Here is a 16,735-nt window from a genome sequence, read left to right on the forward strand (position 1 = left end):
TTTCAATGGAATAACCACAAAATCCAATAAAAATGGTTGCGTACCAAAGAAACGTGAATCGGAATCGGCAAGGCCGAATCGAATCGTGAATCGGCAATGAATCGGCAAATTTGAAAAAACTCTTTAAATTTAAAGATTTTAACAATTTAAAACTTATTTCATGCACCCTTTATTGAATATAACTTAAGCACACTATAACATCATCAAATAGAAGTTAAAACTTAACATACATAAACATGGAACATAAAATCCATCACATACGTAACTATGTTATCTAAAATGTAAATTGTAGGCTAGCTGAAGTAAATAGAAATCAAATGATCATAATGATTTAAATCATAGAATGTATGTAAGATGATCCATAAGACATCAAATCATAAATTTATGTAAGAATCTAAGATGAAGATCCATGAAAGTTTGAAACATATGTCTATCAATGATTCAGTATCAATATCTGTAAACAAAATATAAAAACAAGGCTCTAGCTCAAGCCTCAGGCTCATAGTCATCATCATCCTCAACATCACCCTCAAGCTCGGCTACAGCCTCAGCCTCAGCCTCTGAGTATCCAGTCTGCCTAGTAGCAAGGTGTCTAATGTAGGTCCTAGAGGACTGTCGAGCCATATCTCCTGCATATAAGATAGGCTCACGAATGTCGCTAGGGCCTGTGTCTGTGCGTGCACGTGTGCGTCTACCAATGCCTGAAGAACGTGCTCTAGCTGCCTCAACCTCTATATCCACCTGGTCAATCCACGCACGGTCTTCCTCAGTGAAGACTGGATCTACAACCTCTGTGAGCCACTCTGATTTTGGATCAATCTCCTCCAGAATGATCGGAGAGGAGTTAGTGCCCAAAATCTGTCTGATCCTAAGACGGAGGTTGTAATGAACGAAGACAAGATCATTCAACCTCTGCACTGTAAACCTGTTTCTCCTCTTCGAGTGGATGTGCTCGAACATGGACCAACTGTGCTCACATCCAGAAGTGCTGCTTGGCTGACTCAGAATACGAATGACAATTTTTTGAAGTTTTGGGGTTGTGGCCCCAAACATTTGCCACCATCTATCTGAAATAAGGGAAAATAAAAATAATTAGTCTCATTTACAAATTACAAATTACAAGTTAACTCTAAAATTACATAATCAACTTTAAGTTTAGAATCTAATTCATGAACATTGAATATATTATTTAATTTTTACCTGGCTGTATTGTTTCCCGAGCATCTATGGCTACGCTGCTAGAGAAAAGTGGCCCTTCTTTATTATTGAACTTATCAAGCTCAATAATTGCAGCACTGCTATCCTCATCAGTACTCAACCTCTGGATCACTGTGTATAATCCAGTGAGAACCTCCTCATCCGCCTTGAAGTCAGGATGGAAACGAAATGCCGAATTCAAAAAGTAAGCTGCTGCATGGATGGGTCTGTGGAGCTGATTCTGCCATCTCCTATCAATGATGTCCCAAATAGGGGCATACTTCTCCTACACTCCTGCATACTGAGCTCTAATGGCCTCCTCGGCCCTATCCATGCCCTCATATATGTAGCCCATAGAGGGCTTCTCCTGATCAGCAGTTCGTAGGAGAGATACAAGGGGCTCAGTGGCTTACATATAAAGTAAAACAAAAATTTGAGTCAAAACTTAAACATAGAATAATTCAATAATATAACTTAAGGTAAAACTAAATCATTAAACAATTAGCATAGTAAACTGTAAAATATTAAATGTTAAATTGCAATAAAATTACCTTAAGGATTTCTCTAGCAGGTTTCCAAAAACCATCATCATCAAATATGCAATCCACCACATCTATCCCTGCAGTGGTCGTAGCATAGGAAGATGAAATCCACTCCCATCCAACAAACATGCTCCTCAAATCATCCCTTGATGTCAACAAGGACTGCAAGGTGATGAAATTCGAGGCAAACCTCGTGATCCCTGGACGAGCTAACTCTTTGTCTCATGTGTACTTCCTCATTGTGCTAAGGACAAATGAATGATTATAAATAAATTTGCATATGTTTTTTGCCCTTTCCACACATGACTTGACCCACTCAAGTTTGCCAATTTCCTCCAACATGAGGTCAAGGCAGTGTGCTGCACAAGGGGACCAAAATATGGTGGGGTGCCTCTCCATCAAAAGTTTGCCTACAACAATTTTAAGATAATTAGAAATTCAAATTTCAAACATGTTAGAACTTAGGAAACTTAGAAATTCTAAGTTAGAATTAGAAAAAGTTCAAAATTGAAATAAATTTATTTTCAAAACTTAAAAAGTTAAAAGTTTACCTGCAGCAACATAACTTGCTGCATTATCTATCACCACTTGCACCACGTGTTGTTCCCCCACCTTTGCTATAACTTCCTCAATAACCTCACATAAGTATGTGGCGTTTTTTACATGAGCAGAAGCATCAATGGATTTGAGGAACATGGTATATCCTACAAGTAACAAAACAACGAATTATAATTACTATTACCAATCAACAAATCAAAATTTGAAATAGTCAATCACGATTCAAAATTATGTATGTGGGAAAGTAGAATGATCAATCACCTCCACAGGATACAAGAAAATTGAGGAGTGTTCTTCCCCTCCTATCTGTCCAACCATCAGTCATGATGGTGCAACCCTTTTCGATCCACTCCTTTCGGTTGTCCTCAAGCTCATGCCTCATATCCTCAACCATTTCCTCCAAGAGGTATCCACTCAACTCAGCCTCAGTTGGGGTTTTAAACCCCGGACCACAAATGGTAACTGCATCTATCATGTTCTGCCAATAAGGAGTCCTGTCACAAATAGATAATGATATTGATTAGAAATTTAGATGTCAAAAACTAAAATCATAAAAGAAGTAGATATAATTAAAGTTTTACTTTTACTTTTAACTTTAACTTTGAAGATAACAAAGAAAAAATAATCAATTACCTGGCTGCAATAAATGGAATGTTGCAAAAGTACCAGAATTTGTAAATCTCTTTTCTGGCAGCATCATGAATCTTCTTGTTCAAACCCATGCCCTCAAGCGTGGGTTTGGAGCCAGGAGTAGTGCGGGGCACGAAGTAACTATCCATTCTGTTTTTCCGCACTCTAGGTCGCAATAGGTTGGTTTTGGACTCTGTCTCAGTATGAGACCTACTACCACTAACACTCACATGAGCACTAGCACTAGGATGAAAAGGAGGCCCAGAAGAACCCTCTCCAACACAACCTACGGATGCGGAAGCTGATGCAGATGCACTTGCAGATGTAGATGCGGTTGCGGATGTGGGAGCACGGGAGCCAATATCTCTTAACCCTTCAAGTTGCATTTTCTTAGTCAACTTGTCTTGTTCAATTTTTTCTAATGCCACTAAACAAGAGCGTTTTGCCTTAGCGGTTTGATGAGTGCAAACTGTGACATCATGGCCAGGTATGCCAGCAATGTGGTATTTCAATCTATAGATACCTCCCGAATTTATTTTTTCTTTGCAAAATATACATTTTGTTTGATATTTGGTTCTCCCAGGAAACTCTTCATTATATTTCCAGCATTCATCTTTTTTACCCATTGTGGAAATTGGAAAATGAAAGCAAAGGGCTGCTGCAATGAAAAGATTCATGTAAAAAATCAAAGTTTGCAACTAATAAACAAAAACTACAAAACAACAAACCCTAGTTTGCAATTTAGTAAAAATAAAAAACATTCAAGATTTGCAAATGAACACTAAAAAAATTTAACAAAAAATGCATACTACACTAACATGCAAAAAAAAAACCAACACTTACCTCTTGCAAATGAGTTGAGGAGTGTTGATATTGACTCCTTAAGGCTCCCAGTGCAATTTATGGCCTCCCCAAATGGACTTCTGATCTCTTTGGTGCTCTTCCTTCTTGCCGGTTGGAAACCTATGGATTCTCTTTTCTCTTCTTCTCTCTCACTCTTCCTCTCTTATACTCATACTAAGCAAATAGAAAGCTCTTTAGGGTTATAACAAAGAGGAAAGTCAACTTAGAAAGCAAATAAAACATGTGTTTTTTTTTTTAAATTGAACTTTCTATCCTTGCTGCCGCGGCCAATTTCTGGAGATTCATGATGGTGATTTTGACGATTTTTGCCATGAATCGCCGATTTTGGCGATTCACAGGAAAAAATTGCCACCAGCGATTTTCGATTCCAAAAAAATCGGGAGCCATGAATCTTATCGCGATTTCATGGCGATTTTTGGAACTATGTTGCGTACCAATAGTTACCGTTTGTGCCCTTAAGGTTCCCAACGGTTTGATCCCATGCTGGTCCGCCGTGAGCAACTGGAATGTAGGTGACCACAGCGTCGGCTGTCCCAACTTCTTCCAGGTATCCTCCGGTAAGACATTCACGCCGGACCCTCCGTCAACAATTGTCTCTGTCAAAACATTTCCCAAAGTCCCCATCTCGACGATCGCCGAATGTCGTCCGGAGGTGAGTGCCAACAGCATTGGGTCTATTGTCATCACTTACCTTCTATTCCTTGTCGTGTCCTTCGGTGCTTTCGAAAACGGTGTATGATTGAGAATGGCTGTCCGTAACTGGGGCACTGTGAGAAGGAGGTCACTTATCTTGACTGGTATCTCCGTTTATAAGATCTGTCGTACAATGTTTTGTTCTGCGAAGTTCCTTGCCAAGGTGCCGGTGATGTCCTTCAACTGAGATGTCCCCGCTGACGATGGCTTTGCAATGTTCGCTTGTGCTTCCCCCACTTTTCTCTTTTCCTCCGCTTGCCTCCGTGTAATTGCCAGAACCTCCTCTACCTTCGTGCCAACAGTGATCAAGTTTACTCCAGCCTTTGGACACTTGGAATCTTCGTGATCGCCAGGTCCGCACCATCTGCATAATAATTTCGGTGTGTTTGCCGCTGTACAATCCCGCGCAAAATGACCCCACAAATTACATGCTCGGCATTGAACGATCAGCCATCTGTTTGCATCATACTGGGTTTGGCTTCGGCTTCCATGATTATTGTTATTATTTGCATTGTTGTTATTTTGCCCTCTGCTATTATTCCTATACCCTCCGGATGTAGCACCGGAGGTATTCGTGTTTCCGCTACTACCTGACGGGGAAGCCTCTTGTGTGAGAAACATATGCGGAGATCCTCTTGTCTTCATGTTAAAGGGACAGTCCTTTGTCGAATGGCCCATGATCTGACAGATGTCACAGAATTGGTTCTTCGGACACGATCCCTTAGTATGACCGTCGGTCTTACATTCCGTGCACCACAGTTCACTACCTTTTGGCTCCTTCTGCATGTTTTTAAACTCCTTCATCATGCGAACCATATCCTTCTGTAGGGCACGAACCTTCTTGCTGCTGCCTTCGTCATCGCTATTATCATCTCCGGCAGACTTGTCGTCATCAGAATCAGAGGAGCTAGTTTTCTTCTTCTTTGTCTTCTGCTCACTTTCAAGGTCCAGTGCTCTGTTATACGCGTCCACATATGACGACGGTGGGACAATTTTCATTTTCCTTCGCAATTTCGATCGTAGGCCGTCCACGAACCATCTTTTCTGCAATCCGTCCGCTGGCTTGCTTTCCATTATTTTTATTAAGTCTTTTAATCTCTTGGCGTAGACGCAGACAGTTTAATCTCTGCTACGATTTCATTATCATCTCGCAAGAGTTTAAATTCCGCCAGGAACTCCTTTTTAACATTATCCCAGGTATCCAACTTTTGTGGATCCGTATCCGAAAACCAATCAATCGCCACACCCCATAGGGTTGTTGGAAATTGTCTCATCCAATCGTCTTCATCAGTTATGCCATTTGCCCTCCAGATCGTTTTACATGTTTTGCAATGTCGAATGGGATCGGCCGTACCATCGCCATTGAACTTCGACAGTTTCTCTTTTGGTCCCGCCATCACAATTGGTTTCTGTAAATAGGCATTGCTCGGTCCTGCAACACTGGCGGTCTTCACTCCCACACCGGCGGTCTGCACTCCCACACCGGCGGTCTGCACTCTCACATCGACTGTCTGTACTCCGACACTGGCGGACTGGTCTCCCACACCGGCGGTCTGGACTCCCACACCGACGGTCTGCACTCCCACACCAGCTACACTGGCGGACTACTCTACCACACCGGAGGTCTCGACAGCTGCGAACCTTGGTGAAGAAGAAGGATCCTCTGAAATTGTTTCCCGTGGAATTCTGGCCTGGACGAAGAGATCACTCCACGCTCGTGCTCCGTCGGCACTGCGAGCCGTGCAAGTTGATGCTCTTCCGTCAAAGTTTTCCTCCCTTGGCGAAGACAAGTTCAAGAACTCCTCCCGTGCTTCTTCCACCAATTCCACCCGCTGCCGAGTCTCCTCCAACAATTCTTCCGCGCTCCGGTGTCTGTCGGCAATCTTTTGAAATCTCCGTCGCTGTTAGGCTTGCTGTGCCAGAATTAAATTCTCTTGCGCAGTATGGATTCCATCTTTTCCCTTTTCCTTATTTCGATCCTTGTTAAGCTGATTTGGCATTAATCTTCATTCCTCCCACCTTCCAGATTCATAAGGCAACGGCGCCAAATGTTTACCGTACAGGTAAAGAAAATGAACGCATACAGACAATAGAACATGAACAGCAGAACATATTTAATTATTCGCAATAGTAGATGAATGACGCTTTACAATGATCCCAGACGGGATATAATTACTACCGCCGAACTTTCCCGAAGGAGTCCATTGGCCACAATTATTCTATCCGCTGCAAACTATTTACCGACGACGTCGGCTACAAAATACAGAAGCACTGCCGGACCATCGGTTACAGAATACAAAAACACCGCCGGACCGTCGGCTATAGAATACAAAATACCGTCGGAACCATCTAGTCGGCTAAGAATCTCCACAAGTCACAATTGATCTATCATAACCACATCATGGAGCCATGGATGTAAATGCGCATCAATGAAGAAGATTATGAATGCCTCAATGTAGATCTCCTCCCTTGATGACCAACAATACACTAGGTCTCTAAGAGGAAATGCTCCCAAAAAATCCTTCAATGCTTGATGAAAACTCCTTTGCTTGAATGCCTTGATTGCAAAGTGTGAGTGTAGCTGTCATGAAAGTGTAGGATTAGATCATGGTTGCAAAATGAAGCCTCCAAGCCTCCTTATATACAAGTTTTGGGCGGGAAAACAATACAAGCCGACTAGAGAGCAAGATTTAACAATTTGAAACACCAAGACTTTTTGGGCCCCAAGCCCCACAATCATTGGGTAAGAGGGAAGAGGTTGACCTGGGTCGGTTGACCTCTTCTGGACTAGGTCGACGTGTTCTCAGAGAGGGGAGTAGTCAGGCCTCAAAAAGCTCAAGATTAATGCAGATGGACTTGAGAAAAGGTGGAAGAAAACAGGAGAAAGAGGGCATCGAGCACAGATCCATGCATGGTCTAGGAAGTCACTATGAAATAGGTGCTAAATGATTTTAAATGACAAGTGGGTCCATTTTAAGACGATACAAGCTGCACTATTTAGGACTGAGTCTGGAGGAGGATTCTTGCATGACCCTTTTGTGTTCTTTGTAAATAGTGTGGTGCTTGACAAGGTTTTAATTGTTTCTCTCAAAGGAGATCAGGCAAAAAGCATTCCAATCTACCAAGTAGGACTTGGCTGTTCATGGAAAATTGAAGAAGGACAAGAAGGGAAAAAGGTATATTCAAATTCCACTAGAGATCTAAGTCTTCTAGAAAGTCCAAGGAAAATTATTGGAATTGCAGCCAGACCAAGCACTACAAATGAGACTACATGGAGGAGAAAAATGTAATATCCTGTGCCAAATGTATAATAATTCCTTATAACTTACTGTTTGCATTGATATATTTATACATACTTCCAACGAATGATAGCACAAACGTATTTGTGTTATGCTGACACTAGAAAAATGTTTGAGCATAAAAATACTTTTACTCATTCAACCAATGTATTGACATATATATCCACTATTCAAATATAGTAAATGACCATGTATTCCTTTTTGTGATGCTGATGCATTCTTCTAGGAACACAGAAATTTTCCGCACCCATAAAAGTTCGGTTCAATGTGTGCAAGCACTGCAATATGTAGAAAGCCCTGTAAGTCACAGTGCCAACAAAAACTTTGAGGGTTGACATGGTCAACAAAAAAACAAACCGCATATTCATAGATTGCCTTTGTCCTGTTTCCACAGACAAATTGAAGAATACATCTGAGTTATAAAATGTTTGGCTAGAGTACAAAATGGACACGTATCAACCGTCAAATAGGTTATGTGCCAGTACAGTTATAACTTTACCAATTTATGTTTATATTATGTGTTAAACAAGTTATGTGCCAATGCACCTATAACTTTACCGACTTTTGTTTATATTTTGATGCATAGATTATATGTTAAGAAGAAACACAAGAATACATATCTTCATTAAAAGCCAATGTATTTATTTGTCAAACTTTAATTGATTCACACATAATAGTGTTTCTTTTGGATTCAATGACACACTCATTTAACAAAGGTGTCTCTACTTCTTGGAGATGTCTGACTGTCGTCTTCCTGCGTTTCTGTAAAAAAATGATTAGTTTTTTTCGTCTCCCTGCAATAATGAAAACCTATGGACCCCCCTCATGTCTGAGAAAAAATAGTGATAAAACCTAAAAAGTGAACTTCTAGATGAAAAAAACTGCATCGGGGAAGTCAAAAAATGCAGCAGGAGAGGAAAACAACATCACTCAAGGTATTTTTCGGCTGGTTTTCTGAAGATGTGATGTTGCAGGAGGAAAGTGATATGTCGAATAATTGTCACTTGTCGCTTGTCACTTGGTCACATGGTGGACTTCTGCAGACTTATGATATGTAAAAGCAAAAACTAAAGGCCACTTTATCCTAAATTAATGATAGTTTGTATTCTTTTGATTTGGGTGGAAATTTGTTATTATTTATTAACTTATTCTTCTTCATAGAATTATAGATTTACTATAATAATTTTGAATTATAGAAACTATTAAATTAAAGTATATTAGTATACTATATAGTTATAGTTGAGATTTAAAAAAACCACAAAATTAACCATAAAATATACAACTAAATCATAATTACATAAAAAATTGAGGTCTCCAAGTAACCGCATCTCCTATTTTAAAAAATTAGACATACCAATACTATTCTGTAAGAACCCCACGAGTTCTAACTCTGACAAACACCTGACTGCTTTACTTTTCAGAATTTTTGACATTTTGTCAAACACTTTGCATGAAACCTCTATCTTGCTGTCTTTTGTTTTCAGATTGTTTTTGCTTGCTTGGAAGGGTTTCAAATGAAGTTTAAATGCTTGCAAATGATTACCCAGATAGTTAGGCAAAGAACTAAACTGCAAATGCAATCCTTTTGTCTTTTTAAATGCATACATATGATTTCTACATGTAAAATGTGCACCTACTACCAATGGGCATTTTGTCATATGGTTCTCAGCAAACTAACATGCTGAATCTGAGAAATATAGCTATGAACATTAAATCAAACATATTGCATGCAATTTAATACTCCTTTTTGAGTCCAGGGCAATACTGATATGATTTTACTTTTAGCTAAGACTCTTGGCTCTTAAATGCATTTCCAAACAACACCACAATCTGACATAAATGATCACCTACAACAGTACCTAAAGCAATTGATACAACAGTGCAAATGGACATAACAAGATATAAGAACCTGGTATATTTGGTTCACCTATGCTTGAAGTAGATGGGCAACTTTAATTGCAATTAAAGAAGTCCCTTTTAATTTCAATCCATTCCCCAATATGAGTCACCACTGTTTTGGAATATCAACTTAAACAATAAATTAATAACATCTGCGAACTCTCCTTTCTTTGACAAAAAATCATTTCCAATTCTCACAAGATGGAGCACCCAAATGCCTTTACGAAATTGATGCAAGAATAAACCTCCATAAGCAAAATCGTGACCACCAGCTAGCCACCTGGTAACGGAAAATGCAAACTGGAATTATGAAATGCAACATTGTCTCAATATGATCCATGCTGACCTCCAAACCTGATATATACATTTCCAATTCAATGCACATTGATGTTGTTGAATGGATCATCCACTGTCATGATTCATTGGTATTGTTTAACGAATTCAGAGTGCAATTAACCTGGCAGAATTCTGAATTCTCCAAGCATTAATTCCTGAAACCCTTGGCACAAACTCTTCACACAAATTCAATAATCAATAATGTATTTCTCTTCTTTCATGATATTTACATTTCCATAAATCCATTCGGTCAGAGGCTTCAATCTCACTTTTCACATAACTCAAAGCTTCACTTTGCTTTTGATGAAATAGCTTTTGTAATTTGAATATAATAAACAGTTATTTCCCTCACATAATAGCTCATATAGTTATTAATTAAATAAAGTCAATTAATAAATTCATTTAAATTAATAGTTTAAGAATTCTTCGGAAAGTAGCACACCAAATAGCATAATTTTACCGACAGATAATATTACTTAAGTGCTCTACTAAAAGTAGTAACTGACTAATACCAACTTACTATAAATAGTAAGTCCCAAAGAAGAAGCTTTCAATGTTACCACAACTCCATACTCCTACCAAACTGTCTAGGTGCCATTATAAAGATAAACTCTGACTTACCCAAAATAGACACAAAAAACTGGAAGTGTGCTAATTTGACTCAAATGAAAAATAATCTTGAACAACCCTGAGCTTCGAAGTGGGAATTGGTCTCCAACTCTGCCAACTGGACCCTCTGAAAAATTCCATTAGCCTATGAGGTCTAGGAAATAGACTAATCCTCTGAAAAATGACACACATGAGAAAGGGGACATTACATGTTCTCCTAGCAACATTGCTTTATTCCCATTGTACTTGGCATCAAGTTCCACATTATTCTTTGAAATATGTCTTTGTTAAAAAGACTTCACTAATTCACATCCTTCACAAGATTGGTTAATGGAGCTCAAATGTGAATTTTGAAGTGAAATCATTCAAATTGATGGAATTGTGTTGTTGTCCAGTCCACCAAAGAGCCAAGGGTTTGAGTCCTAGGGGATGTTGAACCTGCCAACACAAGCTCTCCAAGACTGAAATATAACAAGTCAAGAATGGGTCCAAATGACTTACCGAGTCCTTTAAAGGCCCAGGTAAATCTTTGACAAGAACCAAATTAATCAAATTAATCAAATTAATCAAAAATAAATTTATCTTTAACATTGATCTAAATAGATCAACTTTATAAATAATTAATTCTGTTATATATTATTATAATTTGTCATCATAGCCTATGGGAATGAAAATGGGCTAGATGACATTGTTAAATGATCATTGAAGAAATAATGGACATTACAAAAAGCAAGAAAGAATGATTGTAAGATTCTTATGATGCATCTGATAAATCTTTTTGGAAAAAAGGTAGAAACACCTTTTCTTCTGCCTTAGCAACCCATGCATGTGAGTGTGTTGTCGATAGACTCTGGGTCTTCCTTGTAGAGATTTTACTTAATAACAATATATTTTGGTGTGGCATTTTGGGTTGCTATGTGTTGGTGTTTTTTTATCTGGTTGCTGGTTTAGCAGATCAGTTTGCAGTTGTTTTTGGGTGTTTTTTGGATTAACTCTGATTGTTGAGATATTTCATTCTTCAGTTTTAAGTAGATTAGTGTTAGTAGTGTTGTGTGAGCTGCAGTTTTGAGTGTTGTTTACAGATTTAATGTGTATTTCTATATTTAAATAAACTGGTGAAATGATCTTATTTGGGACATTACATTATCATTGTTCACATCATTATTTGTATGAGCCAAATTGTTGTCACATCAATTACAATGCTCATTGCTGTTATGCAAGTTTATTTTTTCTTTACAATTTCAATTATAGTGGCCTTGTTGTTTAGAATCTAGATCTGGTGTCACAATTGATTATCTTTGGCATATTGAGGTTTCCATGTTCATATCAACATTATTTAATATTGTTGAATCTACTTCAATATCCGTGGTATTTTGGTAAATGAGGATTTCCTAAATTTATTGCTGCTATTAATACTGCTGATCAACAATCTAACTATTGGAGTTTGGCATCTGCATTTATTTCAGCCTGTACAAATCAATAATTGCATATTGTTTAAGGTTATTGGTTATGACATTACAACATAACACTCATTATTACACAATGGATACACCATTCTACATAGCACACTGCCATAGTAACAATAGAAAAAGTGACTTTCTTTAAACATAAGAAATAATGATAACATCTCAACTGATGTGTTCTCATATTCACTTTTTCAGTCAAAGAGCTCCCTCAATTTTATATTGTTTAGACATAGTTGACCTTGTAGAGGCTGTGGGAAAGCAAGATGATTGAACCAAGATTTATTTGCCCCCACAATTTTGCGTGTACAAATGTCTACTACAATTCCTTCAGGATTTTATATCCAGTTTAGAGAGAAAAACATCATATGCTTGGGTTTGGGTTTCTGGCCATAAACCACACAGTATCTTTGTGCAACATCAAAACCATTTGACTTTGATCATGTCTACGATAACATGTTAGTTACATACACCAAAACTTTAAGCACAATAAATAAAAAAGCCAAATAAGAACATTTAAACAATAGAAATAAACCAAAACATTTCATAAAGAACACAATTTAGAATAGGAATGAACCTCACAAAAAGAGCACACCTCATACATGTATTTATGTCATAGAATACAGACTTGGACTTGCCGCGGTCTTGACAAGGCTGAACTGACTAGGGACTTGGGAAAACATCGACAAATATTTGGTAGGACTCAGTAGGACTCAACACAAACAGGTTTTTGGGGACTTTCACCTTGGACGAGTTTCTGGCAAGTCTTGAGTCCTTGGGACTTGGCTAGGGTCACTCAACTTGGAACTTGCTAGGGGTCGGCAATCCTTGGCATCGTTGGCAAGTCTGATTATTATAACATATAACATCAAAGATGGTTTAAATCTATGTTACCCCGAGTTTCCATGGGGGATAGGTAAATGGGTTTCTAAGACGTTTTTTTCCCAGAGCAGAGGACGACTATATATATCTGAATTTCCAAATATACTCATGAATTTCATAACATTGTAAGTGTAACATTCAACATAGCAACATAATTTGAAATTATCAATTTCATTCATCAAATCGTTACATCACATAACATCAAATGGAATCAACATCTTGATTTGAATGACTATTTTTGGTTGTTAAGACAGTCATTCAGAATTTCAGACTGGCTGGATCATTAATTCTCATCAAATGCTTATCTTCAGTCCAAAAGCTTTTCCTCAGCAATTGGAAAATCTCAAATTCAAATTCAATTATTTTTTTATTTGTTAAATTTGTCTAATAAGCATTTTTGAGAGGAATGGCATGAAGCATAAGCGATTGAAGCAAAGGTAGATTTTAGCTTCCCAATTCATTGAGTGCAGGAAGTGCAAAGCCTTGGGGAATTTGAGGAAGTGCTTAGCGATGCACATGAATACAATAAACTAGTGTATTTTTACTTCTATAGCATCTTTTTCATTTTACAATGCCTGTAAGCCCAAGTACTCAACATTAACCTCCGTCCATTGTGCATGGGGCCTGTAGCGAGCAAAAACAAATTGCCTTTTAATATCCTTTTTTTGATTTAATATTTTTTTGCCGCCAAATTTTTTAATTAATCCCCGGGCCGGTCTTAGCTATCCCCAACCATCCCTGGGATATTTGTCGCCTACTGGAAATGCGTTGACAATTTCCTGCACTTCGGGGATGTGTCCTCGATTTTCTGGCTTGGGCAGGGATGACTTGGAAATGTCCTTTGCCATGTCCTTGTCCCAAAAACCAGGACGGTTTCAAAAATCGTTGGTTTAGTGGTGGAAATGTGGCTCTGGATAAAATAGGTTTAAATAGTGTAAAACAATTGTGTTGATTGCACTATAGTCCTTCCTACCAAAACAAATCAAATGTCTCATAAAATTGTATTACAGAGTGATGTGTCCTCACCCCTTAACCCTTGTCCTTGTGTTGTAAGGTGTTTCAGGGTTGGTGAGATGTCCCCTTGTTATCCCCCCAACATTGGAACTATTGTAGGCTTTCTTTTGTAAAATTTAAAATACATATCTGCCATGTCTTTCTTTTCTTTGTGGCGTATCCCACACATTAGATAATTTTTAATATCTGTTATTTATATTTGAGAATCTCGTACTTTGAAATGTTTGTTGTAATGTCAATTTTTTATTCTTTGTAGGTTTTTATATGCAAGAAAGTTTGATCTTGTTAAAACAAAAGAGATGTGGGCTAACATGCTTCAATGGCGCAAAGACTTTGGTGCAGACACAATTGAACAGGTGGGTTTATTCCCTATGAATATATATAAATTACTTTGTTATGCATTTGTAAATGTGAAGTGAGAAAGTCATTGGAGTAGGATTGAGATGCTAGGTTTGTGGTTGGTCGAAACTGAGGCTTTTGAAAATAGATTATTCAAATTAATGATAGATGGAGCTCCAAAAGTTTACGTAGTTTTGCTTGAATGAATAATTCATAAAATATTTTCTATCTTGATATATAAGAAGGCCGTAGAGCAGCAAATGTTGTGCCCATTTTGGTAGGGATGTTTATACTTTGTCACAAATTTGAAGTATGAAATAATAATTCAACTTAGAAATCAAAATTTGGACTTAAAAATTTAGAGAAATTTAAAAGTTGAAATCTTAATTGGACTCAAAAATCAGATTCTGATCTTAGAAAATTACAATGAAAAACTACATACCTTTAGGTGAGAGAATTAATAGAGGCTCAAGATTTTATTGAAAGTATTAGTTATTGATGACATGTAATATTGTGGGTATACAATAACTAATTTAGTTTCAAGTTTTTTATGAGTTTTAATTAATTTCAAGCTCTTCGTAATGTTTTCAATTTTTGCAATTAGTTTTTTGCACACATTTATATTATGTACTATAGAAGGCAACAAAAATGTACAGGGAAGTTTCACAGGGGAAAAGTGCACATAAAAAATCTTGCCCGAGGGGATTGAGATGTGTGCACATAAAAAGTATTAGCATGATTTAAAACTTTGAAAATATCACTAAGTTATTATTTGGACCAATTAGTTGTAATCCACGAATACCACTTGGAATGACATAAATTATTTACAAAATCAATTATTGAAGCTTATTTAATTCATTTTATTATGATATATATTTTTCTTATTGATTATAAATTAAAACAATATTTAAAATATCGTTCAAGTACCACTAATTAAGACTCTAGACAAGGTAATTAAATAGCGAAGTTTCCATAACTAAGACTAGTTACATAACAAGTTAATTAGATATTTCATCGAAATACAACAAAGACAAAATATATTAGGACAAATTGTTTTGTAGACCTTATCCATCTGTGTTGTAGTTCACTGTAGAGGAGGGGAGATATTAGGTGAAAGAAGTCCCACGGGTTCAACTTGTATGATTTGTAAAAGATTACATGTAATATAATGGAATAATTTTATATTATTTATTTGAAAATATATTACTTCGTTATTATATTATATTTATATATATTTTATAAGTTGTTATTATGTTATATTTATAAATATTGAAATTGACATAAATTTTTGGAAAAAACATAAAATGATAAAGTGACAGTTATTCTTTGTCTATGTTTTTTAAAAATAATTAAATTATATAAATATCAAAATACTTTTCACACAATTTAATTTATTTTGAGTAATTAATTTATTTTTTAAAAATTTGGTGGTGATAACTACGATTGAAGTCACCACTTTGTTTGTGGTTAATATGAAGTATAATACAAGAAACAATTATGTTCATTAATTTATAATATTTTAACTTTTAATTAATTTTAATTTGAATTATAAATTAGCTTTTTTTTTCAAATTTATAATGTTGTATAGAAGTTGGCCAAAACAACTTACATGAGTGTTTGTGCAATTTGTTTGCTGGATTTTTTGTAACTGATAGTTTTGGGTAAAATCTAGTCGGAAAATAGGATGATAGCGATAGCGTGTGAGACAGAGTCTCTCCTGACTTAAAGGGAAGGCTCCCTTTCTCACCATTCCTTGGATCAACTCAAGGTAAGCAAGAAGTCCAGAGATTTTGTAAAAAGGGTATTATCAATATTCTTTCCTCTTAACTTTCATGAAAGAATCCACTTACCCATGGAGTGAATAATGGGCAGGGTAAAATCTCTAACTACAGTTATATCCATAGTTGAAAACGGTGATAATGATAAACCAACACTAACTCAAAGGCTAGCTGAAAGTGTACCGATTTGGCTCTAAGCCTGGTCATACCTCTATATGAAAAAGCTTTACTAATAGGGCACAAAGACTTCCCAAAAGTAAAGATAACTATTTTGTGAATTCAGAAAGAATTATAAGCTATAGACAAAGGTTCTAACTATATATCTCCACAATTGCTCCTAGTCAAAACTCCGACTCCAATTGCTATTTAACTCTTTTATATTCAATTATCAAGAACATAAGATTACATGAATCAAAGATAACATATGCGAATTACAGACAAAGCTTCTAATTCACACAAGTAATAATCTGACTCAATCAAAGTTAAGTCTCAGTTGCTCCTTTGTATTCACTTTTCTTTCAAAATAGTGCCACACAAACAAAGTTTTTGTTGGCATAATTTCTCCAGAGCTCTCTTGCATACAATAAAGATAAAAGATGATTTTATAATGAGGGGGTACTCCTTTATATAGG

At 36.8% G+C, this 16,735-nt stretch overlaps 1 protein-coding gene across 4 annotated transcripts in view; it reads left to right on the forward strand.

Annotated features, from left to right (window-relative positions):
- The window catches only part of LOC149558362 (phosphatidylinositol/phosphatidylcholine transfer protein SFH10-like), a 285,735-nt gene that overhangs the window by 92,110 nt on the left and 176,890 nt on the right, over window positions 1-16,735 (forward strand). For all 4 annotated transcript variants that reach the window (XM_089832627.1, XM_089832628.1, XM_089832625.1 and 1 more), the window contains one exon: window positions 14,243-14,342. In XM_089832627.1, the coding sequence (XP_089688753.1) occupies window positions 14,243-14,342 (100 nt within the window). The remainder of the gene's footprint in view (window positions 1-14,242; window positions 14,343-16,735) is intronic.

The sequence above is a fragment of the Cupressus sempervirens genome, chromosome 5, assembly GCF_028749045.1.
Source record: "Cupressus sempervirens isolate cs-2001-9-10 chromosome 5, ASM2874904v1, whole genome shotgun sequence".
Lineage (NCBI taxonomy): Eukaryota > Viridiplantae > Streptophyta > Pinopsida > Cupressales > Cupressaceae > Cupressus > Cupressus sempervirens.